Source organism: Marmota monax, unplaced genomic scaffold, assembly GCF_021218885.2.
Source record: "Marmota monax isolate L192 unplaced genomic scaffold, Marmota_monax_Labrador192_F-V1.1 WCK01_AAM20220418_F8-fsc00008, whole genome shotgun sequence".
Lineage (NCBI taxonomy): Eukaryota > Metazoa > Chordata > Mammalia > Rodentia > Sciuridae > Marmota > Marmota monax.
This window is the reverse complement of record NW_026694432.1, coordinates 15162421-15184579: the sequence shown is the minus strand read 5'-3', so window position 1 is coordinate 15184579 and position 22159 is coordinate 15162421. Positions and strand designations below refer to the sequence as shown.

At 47.0% G+C, this 22159-nt stretch overlaps 1 protein-coding gene across 5 annotated transcripts in view; it reads right to left on the bottom strand.

Annotated features, from left to right (window-relative positions):
- The window catches only part of Csmd2 (CUB and Sushi multiple domains 2), a 548321-nt gene that overhangs the window by 160249 nt on the left and 365913 nt on the right, over positions 1-22159 (bottom strand). For all 5 annotated transcript variants that reach the window (XM_046468882.1, XM_046468883.1, XM_046468884.1 and 2 more), the window contains 6 exons: positions 21157-21344; positions 20005-20193; positions 19703-19819; positions 13361-13576; positions 11735-11923; positions 6222-6391 (listed from right to left, as the gene is read on the bottom strand). In XM_046468882.1, the coding sequence (XP_046324838.1) occupies positions 6222-6391; positions 11735-11923; positions 13361-13576; positions 19703-19819; positions 20005-20193; positions 21157-21344 (1069 nt within the window). The remainder of the gene's footprint in view (positions 1-6221; positions 6392-11734; positions 11924-13360; positions 13577-19702; positions 19820-20004; positions 20194-21156; positions 21345-22159) is intronic.

Genomic DNA, 22159 nt, shown 5'->3' with positions numbered 1-22159 from the left:
CCTTAAATAAACTTTTCCTCCTTACAGTTGTTAGGGTCAGATCCTTTAGTCATAGCAGCGACTAAGGTGACTAAAACACAATGCAAGCATTATTGTGTCCATGAACATGCCTGGCTTGAGTTTCTCCAGCACAAGAAGCTGGTTGAGGGAAGACACATCTTCAGCTTTGCTAGCTATTTCCAGATTGCTCTCTGAAGAAGAGGAATACCAATCAATACCATCCCATAGCAGTGGATGGCTCTTTTCATCATTTTATATCCTCACCAGCTCTTAGTATTTCCAGGCATAATTTTTTTCCAGTTTGATGGGTGCAAAATGGTATCTCACTCTAATTTGTATTTCCTTGATTCTCACTGAGGCTGTGGTAATTGAGTATCAACAATTCCCCTCTTCTCTCCCGTGAGTGGCTGTTCATCCATGGGGAAGGACATCTCCCTGCATTTATTTTAGTTATATTTCCTTTAAAATAACGCTTTATAATTTTCTCAGTAAAGATTATCCACATTTTGGAGGACTTATTCCTAGGTGGCTTATAGTTTTTATTCTATTACGAATGAGATTTTCCTCCCTGATTACATATTATAATTGGTTGTAGAAACACCAGCTGCTTTACTGACTTGTCCTATCAGTTCTCATGGTTTATTTGTTGATCCTTTTGTATTTTCTAAATAAGAGAGGCAATTTTCCATATTCCTATATATTTCTCTCTGGATGTTTATTTGCATGGACTATGTCTCTTGTCTATAAATAATTTTAATGGTTTCCTTTTCATTTCTGGGTATAATTGTACGGGCTTGGATCATCAGTGCAATGCTGATTCTACGGGTGATGGCAAAGTCACTGTTCTTGGGCTTGATGCCACTAGAAATCCTCAGGAAGTGTTGCCATTAAGTACAGTGTTTGTGGTAGGTGTTTGGGAGAAACACTGTATCAAATTGAGAAGGCACTATTCACAGTTTTATGAATACTTTTAAAAATTGTGAATGGATATTGAACTTGATCACCTGATGTTTGGGGAATGGGTCAGCAGGATCGTGTGTTTTTCTCTTCTAGTCTGTTTATAGGATGTTAGGTTGAGTCACAGGAAATGGCCAATATTTGGCCAGTTTTGACTATAACAAAGGCAATCTCATGTGATTCGTCTAAAGAATAAACATTATGAGCTTTTCCCACAGTTGACACATCCTCACACTCCTGGCCTCAGAGGCCCTTGGTCATCTTTGCTTTATCATCCAGCTAGATTCAGTCTGATATCATAGCCAGGATTTTTAGATTTATGATCTTGAGATTGTTTGGTCTAATAGTTTGTTTTTTTTTTAATTAATTTTTAAATTATAAATTGACACATGATAATTGATATTGTGATATATGAATACAATGTGGAGAATCAAATCAAGCCAATTAGAATATTCATCACCTCAAGTACTTATTCTTTTTGTGGTGTAATGTACATTATTATTTATCATCATTGTTATCATATTTTGCAATAAATCTCAAGGAAAAAATCCCTATTCCTCCTGTGTAATCGAGACTATCCCATTTGATATGGTCTGGTGCCAGCACTCCCCAGCCTTGGTCAACACCATTCTCCTCATTGTCATCCAGGTTTCTATTTGATGCATTAAAAAAAAAAAAGAGTTGGGACATGGATCTTCATTTTTATCTTTTCTAGAATATTTGGATTACTGTGGGGATTCATTATTTCTTTAAGTTTTATTAAAGTTTACCTGTAAAACAGTCTAGTCCTGGGGCTTTTGAGAAGGAATCTAGGAGAATTCCAATTTGTTAATGGTTTCTGGTTTATTCAGATTTTCATTTATTTACATCATAGTACTTTTCATCTACAAAAATTTCCATTTCACTTGAGCTTTCAGATTTCTTGAAAGAACAGTTGTTTCTAAATATTTTCTTCTTTTCACAATCTCTATTGTATCAAGGATTATGTTCCCTTTTTCATGCCTAGCATTACACATTTGTCTCATTTTAATTTGTCACATTTTAATTCCTTGATTCATCCTGCCATGTGTATCTATTTCATTATCAACCAGTTGGTTTTGTAGATAATTGCTATTCTTTTTCTAGTCATTTCTGCTTTCATCTTTAGAAGTATCTTTCCCCTACTTTCTTTGGATTTATTCTGTTATATTATCCAAACGACCCAAATCCTTATTTATTTTTAATCTGAGTGACATGTCAGAGACTAAGGGAGGTACATTAAAATCTCCCACGATGACTGTAACTTTATTAATTTTTTTATATTCCTATCAGTTTTTATTTAATTTATTTATATTATGTTATTTGGCACATAAAGTTTTACTGTGGATTGATTGTACATTTTGTTAATATAATGGAACCCTCCTTTTCATTTCCTTATGAGATGTGGAGAAGTTCTTCAACACATCTTATAATGAACTAACTTTATTTTTCTGTGGCTCACTCTCTTCCATTCATCGCCTCCATTCCATTTTCTAATTGGGTGATCATGTTTTTCATCTCCATCCAATCTTTCCTCATCTCAGATGGCTCTGTTTTCATTATTGCCTTTTTTTTTGTGCCATCAATATAATACTCTCTCAAATCCTGTTAAGAATACAAATTCAGAGCTTTTAAAGTGTGTTTCTGTCCTTAGTTGCTTACAGAGGGGCAATTAGCTCTGATTCCTCAGGCAGGCCTCCTCCTTCTGATCCCCTGAATATTTACACACCTCTGGTTAATTTCCTTGTTGGCATATCATTGTGGAGGGAGAATGGCAGTGGAGAATGTAAACACCCCAAGTCTCTAACGGGGAGCAGAAGAGCTAGGCCCAAACAGGGCACAGCAAGCTGAGGCATTTCCAACTGAGAGAGGGAGAGCGGTAGAGAGATGGTAGCCCCTTCCCTAGTGAGACTTGCCACCCTGGTTATGTACCAGCATGGTGTTACTTGCTTTTCCTGATGTGCCCCCCCAAAGCCAAATGAAGGCCAGGAAGTCATGTCAAGGGGGAATCCATGTAGGCTCCCGTCTGGAGGAGCTAGAAGGATGGAGATTTTGTTCCTGCCAGTGGTCTATATTCTTGGTCCCAGGCTCTGCTGCTCTGAACTACACAGTCTTACATGGATTTTTGGGTTTCTGGTCCTTAACCAACAGGCAGGATTTTGCTTCATTTGCATGAATTGCAATTTGCTTAGGCCCTTTCTCAATACAGATTCTTCCTTGAATATTCCATTTGGCAGAAATTCCTTTAACTTTTATGCGAAAGACACTTTTGCCCAATTTCTAGGGCTGAGACCACATTCCTCTGTCTTATGTCCCTTTGGTTATTCTACTGGGAACTGGTGGAGGATGTAGTTACATGCATGTGCTTCTTTTGCCCTCATGAGCTGGAAGTGGTGTTTCCTTTTGCATTTTGCAAACATCTTATTGCATTTAAAAGCCTCTCCTTTCTTACTCATCTGAAGGTAGTAGCAAAATCACCTGGCAGGGACCAAAGGAAAAGAAGTCAGGTGGTTATGGGAGACAAGCTGGAGTGACAAGTACGGGGTGATTCTGGGAAATCTGCAGTTATTGAGGGCATGGAACACATTCAGGGAAACACGGATTTTTCATGAGTCAGAAATGCAAGAAAGTTTGGAGGGTTAGTCAGATGCAGGAGATATCCTATCTCAAGAGACAAGTAAAGTGTGGATAGATTTCCTTGGAGCTCAGAGGAATCTTCGTAGGGACAGGCAAGGCCTTGGGATTAGGAACATACCAGCATTCAGGCAGATGGGCCGGTCACACTAGGGCAATGGCAGATGTTCTTGGAGGGGATTGTTGTGCATTGGGTTCCTTCCACACATATCCATGTGGAAGTAGAGCAGATGGCAGGCTTCAACAGCAGGGCTGCTGCAGCCACCTGAGGTGGCAGGGTGGCTCTGTATTCTGCTGAGAAACTACGACGGTGGTTTCTTTTAATTCTTTCATTAAAAGAAACCAGAAATAGTTCTGGTACCCATTGGTGACCCAGGTTCTCCCTCTGGAAGGTAAGGAGTCTGGGAAGGATAAGGGTCCTAGGAGGGGACACAGATGCTATCCCAATCTCCTGGAATCCATTGCTCTTCCTTCCCTAGGAATTCCCTAGGAATTTGTTCCAGAAATTCCAGTGGTCACAGGGACGCTTGTGGCCTTTCAGCCACATCAGAACCACAATGCAACCTAGTGAGCAGGTTTGAGATGCAGACACAGGACACTCTTTGTCAAGAAGGTTGAGCTCCATATTACAAGCTGGGTGGCAGGGCTGGCTGGGCATGTGGCTGCAGAGGCCAGGTCTGGAGTCTGGGGTGGTCCTCTTTTAGAAAATCAGGGATTCTTCCCCTCCCTGCAACTCTGCAGGTGTGCCTGTGTGAAGCCTCCCTGACCTCTGCCCTACAACTTCTGCCCATTTGTTACCCTGGCTGCCTTGGAAAATCACTCTTCTGCCTGTCTGTTACGCTGATCACCTGATGCCGAGGCCAGACAGTTGTGCAGGCACACCGTTGGCCAGTCTTGGGTTCTGAAAGCCTGAATCTGAACCACCCTATTGAGGGAGCTAGGGCCCTGGCCATGATCCATGTGACCTCCAGCAGCCATTTCTGCCCCTCCACCCCTATCAAGCCCTGTGCACAGAACTTGACCCAACCCCCCAACATCTGCTAATTATGACCTGTGCCTCAAAGCTGCCTTTTCCTTCATCCAGGAAGGCCTCTGCATGGCCCAGCTCACATCCCTTCATCTGCACCATGACAGAGAGGAGGCCTCTCTGCCCTGCTGTGCTGGTTAGGTCCTCTGAAGTCATGCCGTTGATGAAGAGCAAGCAGATGGAGAGAAGTGAGGATCCAGGGAGAGGCCTGAAGGCATGGTGTGTGTGTGTGTGTGTGTGTGTGTGTGTGTGCGCGTGAATCTGTGCATGTATCTGGCTTGCGGATCTGTGACAGTGCATACAGCAGATGTATCCCTGCATCTGTTGGTGTGGTATCATAGGGTATATCACAAGGGTATCAAACTCTCCTGTGTCCGCTTGTCTTGTTTCTATGCGGCATTGAAAGCAGAGCTGAAGAAGCCAATGACAGCCCCCTGGGATTGTTCTGTCCTATTTCATACACACCCAGCCCCAGTTTGTCATCTCATGAGTGCAGCTTGGGTTCAAAGGAGATTAAGTAAGAGTGAAAAATGTCTCTCTCTCTTTCTCTCTCTCTCTCACACACACACACACACACACACAGCGGAGAACACATGCCCCAGGGTGGGTCAAGAGTATCATCTGAACATAAAAAAGATGGGCATTTCATGGCTTCTCTATGGAATTTCCAGAGTAGTGACCTTTGGTTGCTTCTATTTTTTTTTCTTCTAATGTCAGGACTTCTCTGGCTATAGAGAATAAAACTGTATTGGAATAAACTACAAAAGATCCTTTGTCTAGGATAAAAATAGACTTACTCTGGACGAGGCTGTCTTCAGAATCCATTTTATTAGGACAGCTCTTTGATAGATTCTCCAACATCAACCCCTTGATCATACGTAAACACACACAGGGTGCATTATTGGAGATAGTCACATGATCACACAGGGAACTACAAGACGTGTGTGTGTCAGGATCTCACCAACTCCCTCTCGGTAGTGCTACCATCCCATCCTGTCCTTTCTTTCTCTTACATATTTATGTGCCTTGAGCTCACTTTCTTTAGTGGCAATGTCACACGAGGGCCTTTATCATGGTACATGGACACTCACTGCCTCCTCAAATCACATCTGAGTGCAGGATGCCAAGTACTCTCACAGAATCACACCCATGTGAAAATATATATGTAAAAGTATCTATATCCACAAACATGTAGCTACACAAATGTGTGTGCACACGCACACACACAACACACACACACACACACACACACACACACACTGTGAGCTCTTCATGATTCACGTGAAAAGTCGGCACTCACAATGGAAAACCTGGCCCACTGGCTGCTCCAACTGAACTACTGTTATTTTTATGATGCAGTCAACTCCCATGAGCCACACTCACCTATGGCGGCAGGAGCCCTTGAGCACATTCCAAACCTACATTCTCAGATGCTCATGTACACTCTCTTTCTGATCCTCACTTCCTCCCAGTTGTGTGAGGATACCATCTTGGGACTCAGGGAGGAAGGAGAAAGCTTGGACCATTCCTGCAGGGACGAGCACACACCTTCACACGCATGCGCTATGCAGTCATCGATTTTTACCTTGAGGATGTCTCCTTCTGAGAGTTCAAATGCCCTGGCTTTAAGCTGAATCCCCTTCCCCAGTTGGGTCTGGATGGAGTAGATGCATTCGTGATTGTTATTGTAGTTCACAGGAAAGTTGGGGGACAGCAGAGTACCCTGAGTGCCGGTGACTGAGTTCCCACACTCAGCTGGAAAGAGAATCACAATAACCACAGATTAACCCCCGTCAGCCGCATCCAGAAGACAACACACAGCTGTGGAGAACCTGACAGAGGTGACGAGCTGCCAGCCTGTCTACCTGTGGCGTGGTGGCTTCTCTGTCTGCCTACAGGACTGCCTGTGGAATTTTAAATAAAAAATAAAACCTGCCTGCCTAGAGTTCTGTTGGTGTCTCCCTCTCTCCCATTCTGTCGGGCTGGTTCTCTTTTTTATGGAAATAGAAACTAACCACCAGACCCCCTTTCCTTTCATGGTGCTATAAAGCAGTCATTCCCTGCATCTCTTGGTATGGTATCATAGCAACAGAAATGATGGAGGAGGACGTCAGAGGAGTGGGTAGCCAAGTGAGGAGAAAGGACGACTTTCAGTGTCCAAGGATGGAAACCAGGAGGGGACAAGATGGAACAATAATTGCTAACTCTATGTGCAAAACACCACAATAGACACTTAATAAGGATCATTTCATTACCTGTCACAGCCACCAGTCCCCCAAGGTAGGCACAGTTATCATCCTCAGTTTAAAAATAGGGAGCCTAGAACTAAGGAATTTAGACCAAGTCTCTTAATTCACAGAGGATGCCACCCCCTCACGCTGGAGTTTAGGGCCCCTGAGGCTTTGGAGAAAGTTTTGGCACACCCCTGTTGAAACCCTGTTTCATCAACAACTAATGAAATCACACCCTCTCCTGGAAATTGGTTTCTCCTCCTCTAGAATTAGTCATTTCTTCCCTGTTGTTCCTATGCGGTTATTTATAGCAGGTATCACATTTTACTTGACTTATTTGTGAGTACTGCTGTCTCCTTCACTGCACTGTGATCCCGTGGGCCTTGGTCATATTTCTGTCTTCCCAGTGCCCAACCAGTGCCTGGTCAGGACACCCTCAGAAGATGCAAGCAGAGAGCTCAGGGGCAGGGCACATCTGGGGAACCCTGCAGTGGCTCTCTATTTTTTGGTACTTGGGATTGAATCCAGGGGTGCTTATCACTGAGCCACATCCCCAGCCCTCCCTATTTTTAATTTTGAGATAAGGTCTCCCTAAGTTGTGGAGGCTGCCCTCAAACTTGCAATCCTCCTGCCTCAGCCTTCTGAGATGCTGGGATTCAGGCATGTACCACCACATTCCTTTTGTTTGAATTTTTGATTATGAATCCCCTTTCTGTGCATCCCTACATCAGAGAACCTATCACACCCTGCTCCCTGATTGCTTTTACTTGCTTGTAATCCCCACTCAAACTGTGAGTTACTTGAGGGCCAGAGTCATCCCTGATGAATCTATGACTTTCCAAGGCTCAACCCAGATGGTCTGCAAAATAAATATTTGCCAAATGCATGAATGGATGAATATGGCATACACTGACCTTAGAAGAGGTACAGTCCTAAAAATAATTAGGTTCCAGAAGGATGTAAATACAAGACCAGATGGCAGGCTCATTATTTTTCTGGACATATGGAGAGTTTGGAGCATGTCTTAAATGTTTACAGTTGATGGTAGCAAGGCTGCCTTCTCCAAGCCAGCCCTCCTGTCCTTATTCTAGGCATAATTTTTTGGGGGAAGGACTCCGATGTTGACCGAGAGGCCATTTCTTTGGTTATAATTGTTAATTCTTTGACCATAATTTCTTAGGACACTAATTGTCCTAAGCTGGGCAGCATAGATGGAGCACATAGACACCTTCAGAGATGAACCTCCTGTTGGGTTTGTCATATGCTTGTGTGCTCTCTTGTCCCCAAGGCTGCTCTTAGTCCTTTGAAGATGGTGACCAAGTCCCTACTTTTCAACTGGCCCTACTCCCTGGGCCAGTGCAGTTCAGGTCAGTTTGGTTTCCTGAAGCTTTACAGAAGCATGTATTTATTTATTTTACAGGAGCAAAGTAGCCTGGTGGATTTTAAACTCGGCTCGTTTGCCAAGTAAACCAAGTATCTAATGAATGTGCCGAGCTGAGGCATTGAACTGAAGGACAATGGTAGTAGCAGCCAGGCACCCCGGGACAGTGGCTGCTGACAATTTCAGTAGACAAGTTTCTAGAGAGTGCGCAGTTCATGAGTGCCCTCAGACTAGGCAGTTACACACTAGTACACGGTCATACCACAGACAGCTCTGAGGTGTCTCCCCACAGTCTCTGGGATCCCACATACTCTCCTGCACCTAGGCTGAGGCATGTGGTGCACTGAGATGAGCACAGACTTTGGAGAAGACAGACAAGTTATATCAACTCTCTGAGTCTCCATCTCATCTTTATCTGCCTTTGCCTGGATCATAGGGCCCCTCCTAAGGCTGTAGAGAACAAATGCACCAGATTTTCTGTGTAAAAAAGTGAATGAATGGGAAGTCGTGGTTAGCACATAGTAGGTCCTCAATCAGTGCTATTCCTCCTCTCTCTTCCTACTCATTCCCTAGCTGACCATCCTCTGGGACTGGCAGAAAGCCTGGGAAGCTTATGGAAAGTTTATGCCTCAGCTAGGGCCCTCAGGCGGTCCCTGATGCCTCTTGCCCTCTGCCCAGTTCCTGGCAGTCAGCTTCCTTTCAACATGGGCCTTGGCATATTTTTGAACTGTCTTTCCAGCCCTGGCTTCCTGAGTCGCCTCCCTGCCCCAGCATGACCCTCTTGTTTCTCCCACCTGCCCGACACCTTTTTAAGGAAGGACACAGGGCTGACAGCTTCAGATGCAGCCAGTCCCTGGCCAGTCATCAAGTCCTGACTCCTGGCCAGGGCCTTGGTCCTGGGTACCAGGAAGGGCATGGGTGGTTGAGGAATGTGGCACTCGCTTCTGGGAGAGTTTCCAAAGGAACAGGGGAGGTGAGCAGATGCACAGAGAAGCCAAACGGGGTGTAAATGGAAACAAATAAACGTTCCAGAGAAACAAACAGTCATGTGCAGAGAAAAATGCTGCTGCTGATTCAGACATCTGTGACTTCTGTCGCCCCTGTCAAGAGAGGTCTTGTTAAGGGCAGGGGCTGCATCTTATCCATCAGTCTGGGGCTCCTGAGGCAGAGGGTTAGGGCTTCTCCATCACACTGGGCTCCCAAGGACAGGGCCATGTCTCCTGCAGCAGACTGGGGTTCCAATGGGTCAGGGCTGTCTCTTCCACATCAAATTCAGGGGCCCCAGAGGTCAGGGGATATGTCACCCCTGTCACACCATGAATTGGAGCCCAGGCTGTTCATCTCCTTCTCAGATGGGAATGTTTCTGGTAATGCTACATGAGCCAAATAACCCCAGTTACACCCACAGTGCATGCAGTGCACCCCCCGGGTGGGCATTCCCAAGACACCTCCAGCATGAGGCTCTGCGACAGGGCTGGCAGTAATTACAGGTGATTATAATTGCTGTGCGTTATTAATAACATGTGAAACAGAAGACAAATGTATAATAATAATAATTAAAATATTGTGAGGTGTCATGAACAAACAGTAATTGAAATAATAAGTTAAAGGATGAGTTCGTGTAATGAGATCAATGAGGCAAGAGTCTCAGCCGTGTGAGCATCTGGGGGCCTGGAGATCTCCATTCAAGAAAAATATCTCCCACACCCCCTCTCTGAGGACACTTTCCCAGAGGCAAGAGTTGCTGCACTTGGGGGCATTAACCAAACCTTCCCAGGGGGCGTTCTAGTGTCTGAGTGTGTCCTGGTCAACAGTCTATGCTTTGGGGGAGATGGGGACAGGAGAAAGGAGGAACTTTGAGATCATTTAATTGGTCAAAGATGGAATTCTGCAACTCTTTATCTTAATGTTTCCCTCTGGGACTGTAAAAGGTTATTGACAAAATGACAGTTATCCATGAGTACGGCTAAAAAGGTTATTGGCAAAATAGTCATTATGTGGCACTTTCTTGTTTATGTCAACTATTTCATCTCATCTGGAGTAGGGCCTGGGTGTTGGCTGAGCTTATCTCTGCTTTAAAAATGAGGAAGCTTTATGAGGCTGAGGAGTCTGGTGGCTCTAAGGGATGGTAAGTGGCAGACCAGAGACTTGACCTTGGGGCCTGAGTGACGGATCAGTCCATCTTGCCAGCCTATTCAATGTTCAGCTGTCCTCTGCAGAGCCCTGGGCTCCTTGGTGACATCGTGTCATAGGCCTATCTTTTTTCCTTTTCTTTTTGGCATGCTGGGAATGGAACCCAGTGCCCCACCTGTGTTTGGCAAGTGCTCTGCTGCTGGGCCACTCCCCGCCCCTCGGGAGCTGTTGTGATGCTGATGCCTCTTTCAGTCTGTGCAGTGCTGCTTTGATCTATCAGTTCTATATATTTTTATGGGGTTTTACGTAATATTTCACTTTAAGTGAGTTCCATGGCTAACAGTGAGCATGTAAGTACTCCCCTAATTCAGCCTGCATTGCATCCTGTCCTGCACTGTGGGTTCGGGCAAGCAGAGCTGCGAGTTTTACAAATTAGGAGAAGCCAGCAATTGTCCTGCTCCCTGGGCCATCACCATACTTCCCTCTATGCTCTGGGCCCAAGCCTCTGATCAGCCTTTAGGGATCCATCAAGGAGGCAGGTGGGGCTTCTGCCAACCCCTAACCAGCTACATCTTGGCGCTTTGTTCCCACTGCTAAAACGCAGCTCATCAGAGAGGCCCTTGCTGCCCACTCTTTGCCACAAAACAACCTCACCTCCACACATCCTGAGTCTTTCTCATTGTTCTCTGTGCCCCTAACACTGCTGGACACCTTGCGTATCTATGTATTATGGCTTGTATTTCTCTACCATTGTGGGAGGCCACTATGGAGAGACTTTCTCTGTTTTGTTCACTTTCGTATCTTCTGGACCTAGGTACGCATTGGATGTGTAATGGGCCCTCTCTCAATGAACCCAAATTCTGTCCCTGCTTCCTTGGCTGGATGGGCTGCCTTCCAAAGGATTCTCCAGAGCAAGACCTTACATTGGACTAGTCAAAGCACCCGCCCAACGCCCTGGATTGAGACTCAGGCAAAGGGCTCACCCGGGGCCCCATCCAGATCTCCCTGCAAGAGACATCCTTCAGCCAGGGGCCTGCATGGTAAGGGCAGGAGGTGAGAGTACTGAAGTCAACCTCATTTCAGAGCCCATGGGCAATTCACTTGGCAAAGGTCAGTTTAGGTTAAAGAACTGCCTCATGGAGTAGGTATTACTGTGCCTATTTTACAGACAAGGCGGCTGAGAGGAGTTGAGGTCACCTGCCCAAGGTCTCGCTGCAGGTAAGCTTAGGCTACATTAGTCCCCAAACCCAGCTCCCTCTGCCTCTTGGCGTGCGCGTCCACCACCTCACAGGGATCAGCTACATCTGGCCCACCCCATCAAGTGAAGCAAAATGAAAGCACGTGACCACCTACCAACACACCTTGGCAGAGGCGAGCTCCACAGGCGCCGTCTGCCCCCCAGGCACGTGATGCGGGCGGTGCCCTCTAGACGGTACCCGGGGAAGCAGGAGAAGGTCAAGGTGTCGCCCACGCCAAACTGCAGGCCCTTCCGGATGCTGTAGGCTGGGACCTCGGGCTCCTCGCAGGGCTCCAAGTCATACTCTGCAAGGGCAGCAGGAAGGTTGGGCTCAGAGACGTCTCGGGAGGTGCAGAGAAAGAAAATAAGAACAAGGAGGCCCAAATGCCAGGGGACAGGGCCAGAGTACAGACAGACAGAGGTACAGACCAGGTGCACACTAGTCCAGAGTGAGGAGGCAAGGAGGGCGAGCCACAGAAGAGCAGAGGCCCAGAGAAGTGCAGGGAGGCCGAGGAGAGGGTTGGGGCACAGTGTCTCCTTCCTGAGGAACTTTTGGCAGAGTCTCAGGTGCCTCAGGCCTCGGCTCTCTCTTCTCCATCCCTCCATCTCCATGGAAACCCATGCGTCTGGCCCCCTCGACTCTCCCACTCTTCCCCTCCAGGCACTGAACCAGATCAATCCAGTCAGTGGCTTTCAGAGGGTCAGTCTATGACACAGCTTTGGGCGACCTGAGTAGCAAAGGACTTCAAATGCTTTGCTCTAAGCTTGATCTCAGAAAGCTGGCGTTGAGGTAGATGGCAAGCAGGATGGGGTGGCATTCATGGGCCAGGGACCTGCCTGGCGCTTCTAGAGACAGCATAGAAACGACTGTCTCTTGTCCTCCAGGGCATCTCCCTTCTGGGATGCAGTCCTCTGGGGCTGTGTGGAGGAGGAGCATCTCTCTCATTTGAGTTGAGGTACACTGGTTGGGTATGTCCCATCAGCCAGGACTGCCCTGGAACATGGCAGGTGGCTTCTGCCTGAGGGCCGGGTTCGGGGGTGTTAGGGCTAAGCTGGGCCACATCCCTGTTCCTAGAGGCTGACATCTCCTGCCCATCCTGGGAGGAATCCATCTGGCATTCTTGCTCTTGCTGAAGGTAGGGGTGGGTTAGGGGGCCCTGGGGCACCTTGGGACAAGCATGGGGGGGCGGGGGGAGGAGGGCTTCACATGAGAACATGTTTCCCTGAATGCCAAATGAAAGAGGTTTCTTTTCAGGATTCCTAGACACAGAGATAAATATCTATTACTACAAAATTAGCATTGATGAAGAAGCACCCAAATGAGACTAAAATACTCCTGTATGTTAATTTCACACCCTTTCTTCTTCTTTGTTAATTACTGGAGTTGTAAAATAGTGGAAGTGGAATCAAGAGAAGAATTTGGAATTACTAGGGCAGGAAGGGACATTTGTGAATCCTCTAGGAGCTATTTGAAGCCACCAGCTGGGTAGGTCATGTTCAGAGCAAATCCTGAATCAGAGTAGGAGATTCCTCAAGGAACCTGCTAATTCCTTCCAAGACCATTATACAGAAGTTCTTCCATGGATCTAATCGAAATATCTTTAGCTGTAGCATTGAGGTCATTCTCTCAGAGACAGGGGAGTGATTACTGTACATCTACTAGAAGACCAGAGTCTGGCAGCAGAAGGAGAGAGAGAATGGTGCAGCGGTCTCCTCTCCCCAGGGACCCCCACACTTTGTACCTGAGAAGGTGATGTTGAATCCTTCGTAGGACATGGAGAAGTCGGAAATGAAGCGGACCTGAGCCGTGAAGTTGCCATAGAGCCCGGCACTGATGGGCGCGGGCAGCCGGGAGCCGGTCAGCTGCCTCAGGGGCTGGGTGAAGCTGCCGTTCTCGGTGAGAAGGAGGTAGTCGTGGCCACTCTCCAGGTGGAAGGTGTGGAAGGTAAAGAACACACCTGCAGAGAGACCAGAGGGGTCCAGCTGGCCGCGGGGAGGCGGCTGAAGCAGCCCAGTTTCGAGGCAGGACCTGCCCAGACCTTTCCTATTTGCACCTACCTGTCAGCGTGTCCAACTACAAGCATCTGTGGATCAACATACCAGTGGATGGACCTGAACTTGCCATGACCCAAAGACCCAGGCAGGGAGATGGACAGCTCTTTATGGCTGTCAGCATTTGAAAGGGGGATTTATGGCTCAGTTTGAGAGGATGCTTCATAGCCAGTCATTAATTCATCCAGCAAATATTTGCATATTTGTTGAATATGTCCTATGGCTGGGATCCAGGGTGAAGTGCAAGGGGATTCACGAGGCATTAGACAAATGGCTACAAAATGGAACTATGAAAACTCTAAGGAAATGTAGATCAGCGTGCCAGGGGGCGACATGGACAGCCCTTCACAGCAGGAAGGGGGAGTGGGGGGCAGCTTCAGAAACACAGGAGTTAACTGGGGAAGGTAAGAAAGAGCATCCTAGATACAGGACCAGCCCATGTCAAGGGACAGAGAAGGTGTCCCTCCCAGGGCTCTGTGGTGGGAGATAACTGGAAACTGAGGCTGGAAAGGTAGGTGGGGCCAGTCAGTCACTGTTCTGGAGGTCATAAGAAGCCTTCCTATCCAGAGTACATCAAATTTCAATTCCAGTAAGATGTTGGTGACCGTGAGGAGGATGAAGTGGAAGAAAAGGAGGCCGGAAGAACAGGTGGAATGTGGGCTGATGTGCACTGGACCAGTGTGGACGGGGCTTGTGGGAGGGGCTTAAATGAACTTGCTTCCTGAAAATTCCTCGGGTGTCTAGCCTCATCTGTCCTACGTCGACACTAGGGGAAAATGAGGCACAAAGGCATGAAGTCATTTGTCCAGGGTAATTCAGCTGGCAGGTAGTACAGCTGGGCATCTGAGGCCTCACTGCTGAGCCACTCCAGGATGTCGCCTCTTAGGCCACAAAAGGAGACAGGTGGGAGGGTGGCAGGTGCTGAGAGGGTCGGTAGTGAGTAAGGTTATGGAGCAGCAGGAACTTAACACCCAAAGCAGCTCTCAAACTTGTCCAGGTGGCAGCAGCTGTACTTGCTTGGGTACAGATGTCAATGCAAGGCCTCCAACAAGTCTGTGTTCATGGGGACATGTGTTATGATGGTGCCAGAGGAAAGTTGCACTGTTAGACTGGGAGTGCTGGGCCCAGCTGCTACTCAAAGTGTGGTCCATGACCAGCTTGCTAGAAATGCAGAATTACCTCTGTTTGATTTATAGGCACCTAAAAGTTTGAGAAATACTTTCCTAGATAATTACTGATGAAGTTTTAATAAATGATGATGGATCCAAGCCTGTAATAGAGCATTTTAAAAGTTTTATTATTCTTGCCTCCCTGTGGATAAGATCTGGTGATCCTGGAGTATTGGAGCTTCTCTGAGTAGGGTTTGGAGAGACATAGCCTAGCAGAGGTGGTAGGTTGTGGTTTGCAAATTACTGGTTTGCAGGCAATCGAGATGCAATTATGTATCTATTTGTTCAAGGATATGGGTCTTAAGCACCTACCAAGTACCAAGCCTAGTGCTTAAGAAGAGAAACAACTTTTGGTTTCGTAGAGGAGACAGATACATCAATGGTGAGAATCCAGCATGGGGCATGAGGAAGGACGGGGAACTCTGCTTTGAGGGCTTCACATAGGGACACGATCCTTGGCATAAGAGATGTGAGCATGTGCAGAGGAGGCATGTGGACATGTGTGCCTCCATGTGTGCTATACTCCTGACACACAAAATGTGTGCAGATAACTACTGAGCTTGGGAAATGTATGTGCCCCCTCCTTGCTAGAACATCAGGTTGGGTGGAGAGCGGGTCAGATACAGTAGCAGGATGAAGCACCAAGCTTTGCACTGTTCTTCTAGCATGCAAATACAGCCCCTCCGAAGGAGTAAACATTTGGCAGGGATTCTAAGGATGAGCAAACAACCCAACCGAGATGAAACCCCTGGGGTTCCCAGCTGTGCTGATTGCTTGGGGCTGTTTTGGCCGTTGTGAGAAAATGAAGACATTGTCACAGAAACAGAGAGGCCCCATGTTGGAGTTTGAATCCAGATTTGGTGTGACAGATGTACACACTGGAGTGAACTGGGCAGAACAGTAGGAGTGATATCAACCCTGCACCAGGGCAGGAAAGGCAGGGATCAAACGCCCATCTACCAGCTGAAGGCCTGCATCCAGAACTGCATGTGTGTGTCCTTAGCTGTGTGTGTGGATGCTGATCCCTCCCTCACAGGTGGCACATTGGGATGGCATATACAAAGCCCGAAGCCCTGGCCCTCATCAGGTGAGCACCCACAGGTGTTTTCTGCTCGGCTCAGCCTAGCCCCAGATGACCCTGTGGGTTAAGAAGCTGCAGTCCTGGGGTCTCTGCAAGGGCACATTCTCCAGCCTCCTGAACTGCCCACTCCCTTGGAGTGGCCAGCTGGGCAATTCTGAGTTTCCTAAAGTTTAGAATTTCCCCAGCTGGAGTGTTTGGGGACAATCCAAGTCAGCAGCCTAGCGGTTTGTTCACCCAACATATTAGGAGCAGAGATTGAGTAGAAGGATCTGGGGTCAGACGCGTGTCTCCAAATACCTCTGGGGTTCCTTGGGTGCCAGGTGTGGAGCTGGGCAGGCAGAACTGCAGGAAGCAAAAGAGTTCAGGTCTGTGGGCAGGTGGTGAAAGTTCAAGTGGGGTGAGGCCTGGGGAAGAACGGGGGTCTGTGGGAGCTCCCCAGGAGGGAAGCTCAACCTGGATGCTGGAGAGAGGAGGACAGGGGAGGCTGGTGAGAGGAAGCGAGCATGGAAAGTTGAAGAGCTGGTCAAGCAAAGGGAATGGGAGCCTCCATACCCCCCTCGAGAGGAAGAGAGAACTCAGACAAAAGTGCAGGGCCCCAGAGAAGAAAGAACTTGGCAAGCTCCGGGGCCTGAACAAAGGCCTGTGGAGGCTGAACTCTGAGGACTCAGCATGAGGCCCAGAAAGGCAAGGCAGGCTGAAGGGCTTGGCTCACTGCCTTAAGCCCTGGGGCCCTGTGCTAAGGGTTAGGGGAAGTCAGGGTTCTGAGGAAGAAGCAGTCACTTATTCAGGCATGATTGTTGGTTCTCTGCGTGAGCACATTTCATCCTAGCTAATTCCTGTTCCTTCTGGAAGACAAGCTTATGTCTCAGATCCAGGCCTCCTGCCTAACCCCCTGGGCCAGGCTGCAGATGTGTGTTCCACTACACAGAGATGCTGCTGCTCTGAGCTCTGTGTTTAGGCTGCCTGTCTAGCCCTGGACCATAAACTCCTGAGGGCAGGCATCAATAAGCATTTGTTAAGTAGTTGATGAGCTACACTGACTTCTAAGCAAAGACATAGAGGAACATTCACCCTGATGATCTCAGTTGCCCCTGTACAGAAAATCATGACCACAGAGGTTGTCCCTCCAAGGACTCTAGGGGGCTTCCCTGGACTGCCTGGAGGGTCTTGCCTTGCCTGGAGAAGCTCTGGGACATCTGAGACCTGGCCAGGGAAGGGCTCATCTAGACCAAAGTGAAGCACTTAAGTACACATGATGAAATTAGAAATAATTTTCTTTTTTTTTGTACAAATAGCATATTTTACATGCAATATATATTCATTGCTCAAAATCAGGAAAAAAAGCAAAAATGAGAATAATAAGAGAAAACTAGTGTTAAAATCGTTGGGTAAATCTTTTAGACCATTTTCTGTGCAAATATCCTCCTTAGCAAAAACTATCTTTTAGCAAGCTTTGTTTCTTAACAATTTTTGCCACCACTTCCATAGATCTGTAAATATTCTCCCATTTTTTCCTAGTTTTTCATTCCATGAACATTCCCCAGCTGGAGTTTCAGGGACAATCCAAGTCAGCAGCCTAGCAGTCTGTTCACCCAACATACAACTGTATGTTTATTTCATGCTTTCTTACAGATGCCCATTTGAATCGTCCCTAAGTTTTCAATATCATAAATAAATGTTTTAGGGGACACTTTGGCTGTTATATCTAAATGTGTGGTTTTACTTATTTTCTGCAGGTAAATTCCAGTGTGTGGAATTGCATGTCTAGAGGCATGTATCTTTTGAAGACTTTTGATTCCTATCACCAAACCACCAGGTGAGGAGGAAGGGCCTACTTTTCTGCTCCTTTCCCCATAGTGAAGCTTTTCTTTGATGACTTGAAAAGGAAGATGGGATTTTGCTACCGGCTGAAATTGCATTTCTTTCATTATTGATGGGGTTGATATTTTTCAATTTGTGTTTTTGCAATTAGGAAGCATTTGTTTATAGTTTTGCTCTTTCTGCAGGCTGGTGGGCCAGGCTTCTTTCTCTTAGAAATTCTAAAGAGCTCTGTATGCACCAGGCTGGTAATCCTCAGTCAATTATATATATTGCAAATATTTTTGTCTATTTACTATTTGACTTTGCATTTTTTTATGGAGCTTTCTTTACATAAATCCTATTAAAGTTTTACTTAATTGAATCTAACAGTCTTTGCCTTTGCAGATTCTGCTTTGGGTGTTCAGGAAGGTGCTTCCTCAGCTGAGGTTAGAGATCCATGTTTTCCTAGTGCTGGAATGTATGTGGCTAAATGTATAAAGTATGGATTGGATTTTTTTAAAAAAAATCCTTTTAAATTTTTTTATGGGGGCATTGTAATTATACACAATAGTGATATTCAGTGTGACATATTTGTGCATGCATATAACATAATTTGATCAGTCTAATTCCCCAGTACCTCCCCTTTCCCTTTCCTCCTCCTTCCCCCTGATCTTCTTCCTCTACTCTACCGGTCTCCCTTCTACTTTTTTTTTTTTAATTTGTGCCTTTTAATTATACATTATACATAAAAGTGGGATTCATTGTTCATGGACATAGCATAATTTGGTTGATTTCATTAAGATCTTTTCCCCAATGGTTAAGCTCACTGTTTTAACACCATTTATTAAATTCTTTTCTTCAAATGAAATGACACTTTAATCATATGCTGAAGTCTGTCTCCCTCTCACTCATCCACAAGCACATGCGTGTGCACACACACACACACACACACGGGGGGGGGGGTTGTTTCTGGATCTTTATCGTCCCTCACTGATTTGAATGTCCACTCCTGTGCTCCTGCCATGCTGCTCACATTTTTCTTAGCCCATAACAACATTTGAATATCTGGAAAGGGTATTCTTCCACTTCATTCCCCCTCTCCCGGGGCTCTTCTTTTTCCTGGTTTCTTCTAGATCAGAGGTTCTTAATTAAAGGCATGCCTCGGAGTGTACATGTCCTCAAAATGTACATGCCTGGTTTCTACCCCCAACGTAGAGAAGCAATGCCTCTGGGGTGGAGCCTTGGCATTAACTCAGCATTAACATTGCCAGACCAGGGGCAGGAGACAGCACCCTACAGAGGCTCTGGAATAACCTTCCACACCTGTGGGGTTCCCGCAGCCCCAGTATCTCCCACATGGGTGGCGTTTAAAGCATATTTGTTGGATGAAAGAGTATATTAACTAATGCTTATTTATAACCAGCACCCTGACTTTGAACTTGGACTCCCAAAGACCACTTAGGTTAGGGGAGCTGGGGCAACAGCGCAGGAGGAACATGTATGCATGTTCGGGGAAGAGCTGAGCTGCACGAGAAGGGAATTACTGTGTTCAGAATCTGAAGGGGTGATATGAGGCAGAGGAAGCAGAGGTGCCCTCTGTTCTTCCAGGACATAGGAAAGGGACATGGGTTTCAGAGCCACCTAATAGGCTATAAGGAGGGAAATGAACTATCAAAAATGATAGTCTGTGACCACTGTGGAAGGGGTGGGAGACATCCCCACTGGAGGTGTTTAGAGAGGATTCCTGGCTCTGATGGGATGGATTCCATGGTTGGTTACCAGTATGATCTCTTTGGCAATTTTGGATTCTCAACAATATTTATTGAATGAGTTCTGTGATTCAAAGAGATGAGAGGTTCTGCTGAGAAATATTCAGACTGTGCTTACACATCACTCTAGGGAAATCCCCATTGAGGTTGCCTTGACCTGGGAGCTTAGGGCCTGACCTTGGGTCACTTCCCAATATTTGCCCAAACACTTACCCTTGCCATGCGAGGTTTCGATAACCCAAGTGCAGTTCAGGTTGTTGGGGTAGAAGTCAGGGAAGCCTGGTGACAAGATGGTCCCACTGGAGCCTTGAATGAAGCCACCACAGAGAGCTACAGAAGTGAAGAGGGCAGTGAAGACCAGAGTGGCTCAGGGAGCTACGCCACGTGCTCTAGGTGCCCGCTGCCCCACCTCTTCCCCAAGCCCCCGTCTTCCCTATGGGGTCCAGGAATCAGTGGCCGTCTCAGCTCCTGGTTTTCCTGGCAGGAAAGGCATTTGTCCCTTTGATGGGCCTCACCTTCACAGCTGGGCAGAGCTCGACTCCACTGGAAGTTGGGCTCACACTCCAGGGGCTCCCCGTCACTCAGTGTGTAGCCCGAGTCACAGCTGAATGTCACCAGAGCGCCCACATAGAAGTCATTCCCATGACGCTGTCCATTGACAGGGATTCCTGGATCCAGACAGTGGTCTGACTGCAGTGTGATAGCTGGAAGAAAGAGGTCACAGCTGGAATAGAATGTGCACCATCCCCACTGAGGGACACCAGCTGACCCAGAGAGAGGAGGGATTTACAAAGGGCTGAAGTTGCTATTAGCACTCATGAAATGTGGCCATTATTTTTTTGTGGAGAGGATGTCTAAAGACCTATCTCTTTTTCTTCCTTTTTTAAAAAAAATTATTATTATGGTATTAGGGATTAAACCCAGGGCCTTGCACACGCCAGGCAAGTTCTCTATCACTGAGCTACAACCCCAACCCTTTTGATTTTATTTTGAGACAGGGTCTCTTTAAGTTGTTGAGGCTGGCCTTCAACTTGCAATCCTCCAGCCTTAGCCTCCTGAGTAGCTGGGAGTGCAGGTGTGGGCCATGGGGCCTGGCTTGAAGACCTCTCTCTTGAATAGGAGATCACTTGCTTGTTGGTTCATTCATTAATAAACATTAGCTGGGCATCAGCTGTGGTGCAGGTGCTAGGCTAAGGCTTAGGGATATAAACATGAATAAGAAATGACCCTGTCCTCATGGTGCTTCCAATCTTTTCTACTTTGGTCTGCAAAGAATTGCAGTGACATGGATCCTTTAAATCAAGGGGAGAGGTGCAGAAGATGATGTGAGAGGGCAGTGTGAGTGAGAGCTGCCATTCCACTTCAAGTTCATGGTTCATCAAATACTCTGTCCCCAGAGTGCTGGCGCCGTGGCACCCAGTCACCTGCACCCAGAGGAGGCCATGGAGTATGAACATGGGATCCAGCATGAAGGTCATGAGCAACTCTTAGCTCCTATGATCCCTGAGTGATGCTGAGAGTAAGGGAGTACCTTCCAAAGGGGACAGCCTAGCCAGGAGTGCCACGGGATGGCTGGATCTGGTCTTACTGGTGCACAGCCCCAGGTCCCTTCACCCGCCTGCGCCAACCTTGTCATCTGCCTCCCTCTCCTACTCTATGAGACTCACTCTCATAGCGGAGCTGAAAGCCGATGTCCGAGTGGCTCTTGTCCGTAGAGAAGAGGAGGTAGAGGTAGTTGCTGGTGCTGATGAGAAACTGGGGGACCTGCGTCCCGTGGTAAACCCCGATCAAGGGCGCTGAGTATGTCCGTCCATCTCGTACTTCCAGGGTGTCATAGTTGACCTCAGTTTTAAATCTGTCAAATGACGCAAGTGAAGACCTCTTGAGAAACCCAAGGCTTATTAATTTGCAAATGATGAAAACCCTGCCTGACTCAGTGCTTCAGACACCCAGAGTTTGGCAGGCTGGGGTCTTTTAATATAATTTGGACACATTTACTAGTGATATGGCAAGGACCTTCTCTACTGAGCTTTGCCCTTCGTCCTCCTTGGTCAGATGCAGCTCTCCAATCTTCTCTACGGCCTGGGTTCTTAAGACCTGGAGGCACCAGGCCTAGCTCCTAGGCCAGGAGTCAATAAACTAAAGCCCTAGGACCAAACATGGCATACAGCCTGAGAGCTAAGAATGGTTTTTACATTTGGTAAAGGATGTTTGAAAACAAAGAAGCAAAAAATAATATGCATCAGAGATCTGAAAGTGAGCAAGAAACCCAAAAAACCTAGCAGATTTACTATCTGCTCCTTCCCAGAAAAATTTGCAGACTGCTGTTTCAGGTCATGGATGCTTTGTCCAGAAGAAGTTTGTATCCATATCTCCCACTGAGGGGCAGAGGCAGGGTGGGAGTAGACGTGGGGCATGTGGAGGATTTGGGACCAAGGTCAGGAAGACCACCCTCCTATTAGAAGTTTTGGAGTTACAGTCCTCGGATGCCGTGCCTGGCTTCAACATCTGATGGTGTCCATCTGCCACTCTCCATCCTTGGGGGTTAAGAGAAGGGCAGGCTTTGGCATCCTGAGTGAGAGCCCAGCCTTCTCCCCTGTCCAGTCACAGGACCCCCACAGCACAAGCCAAGCCCAAGGGCAAAGCCAGGGAGTCCTCCCCCCAGGGCAG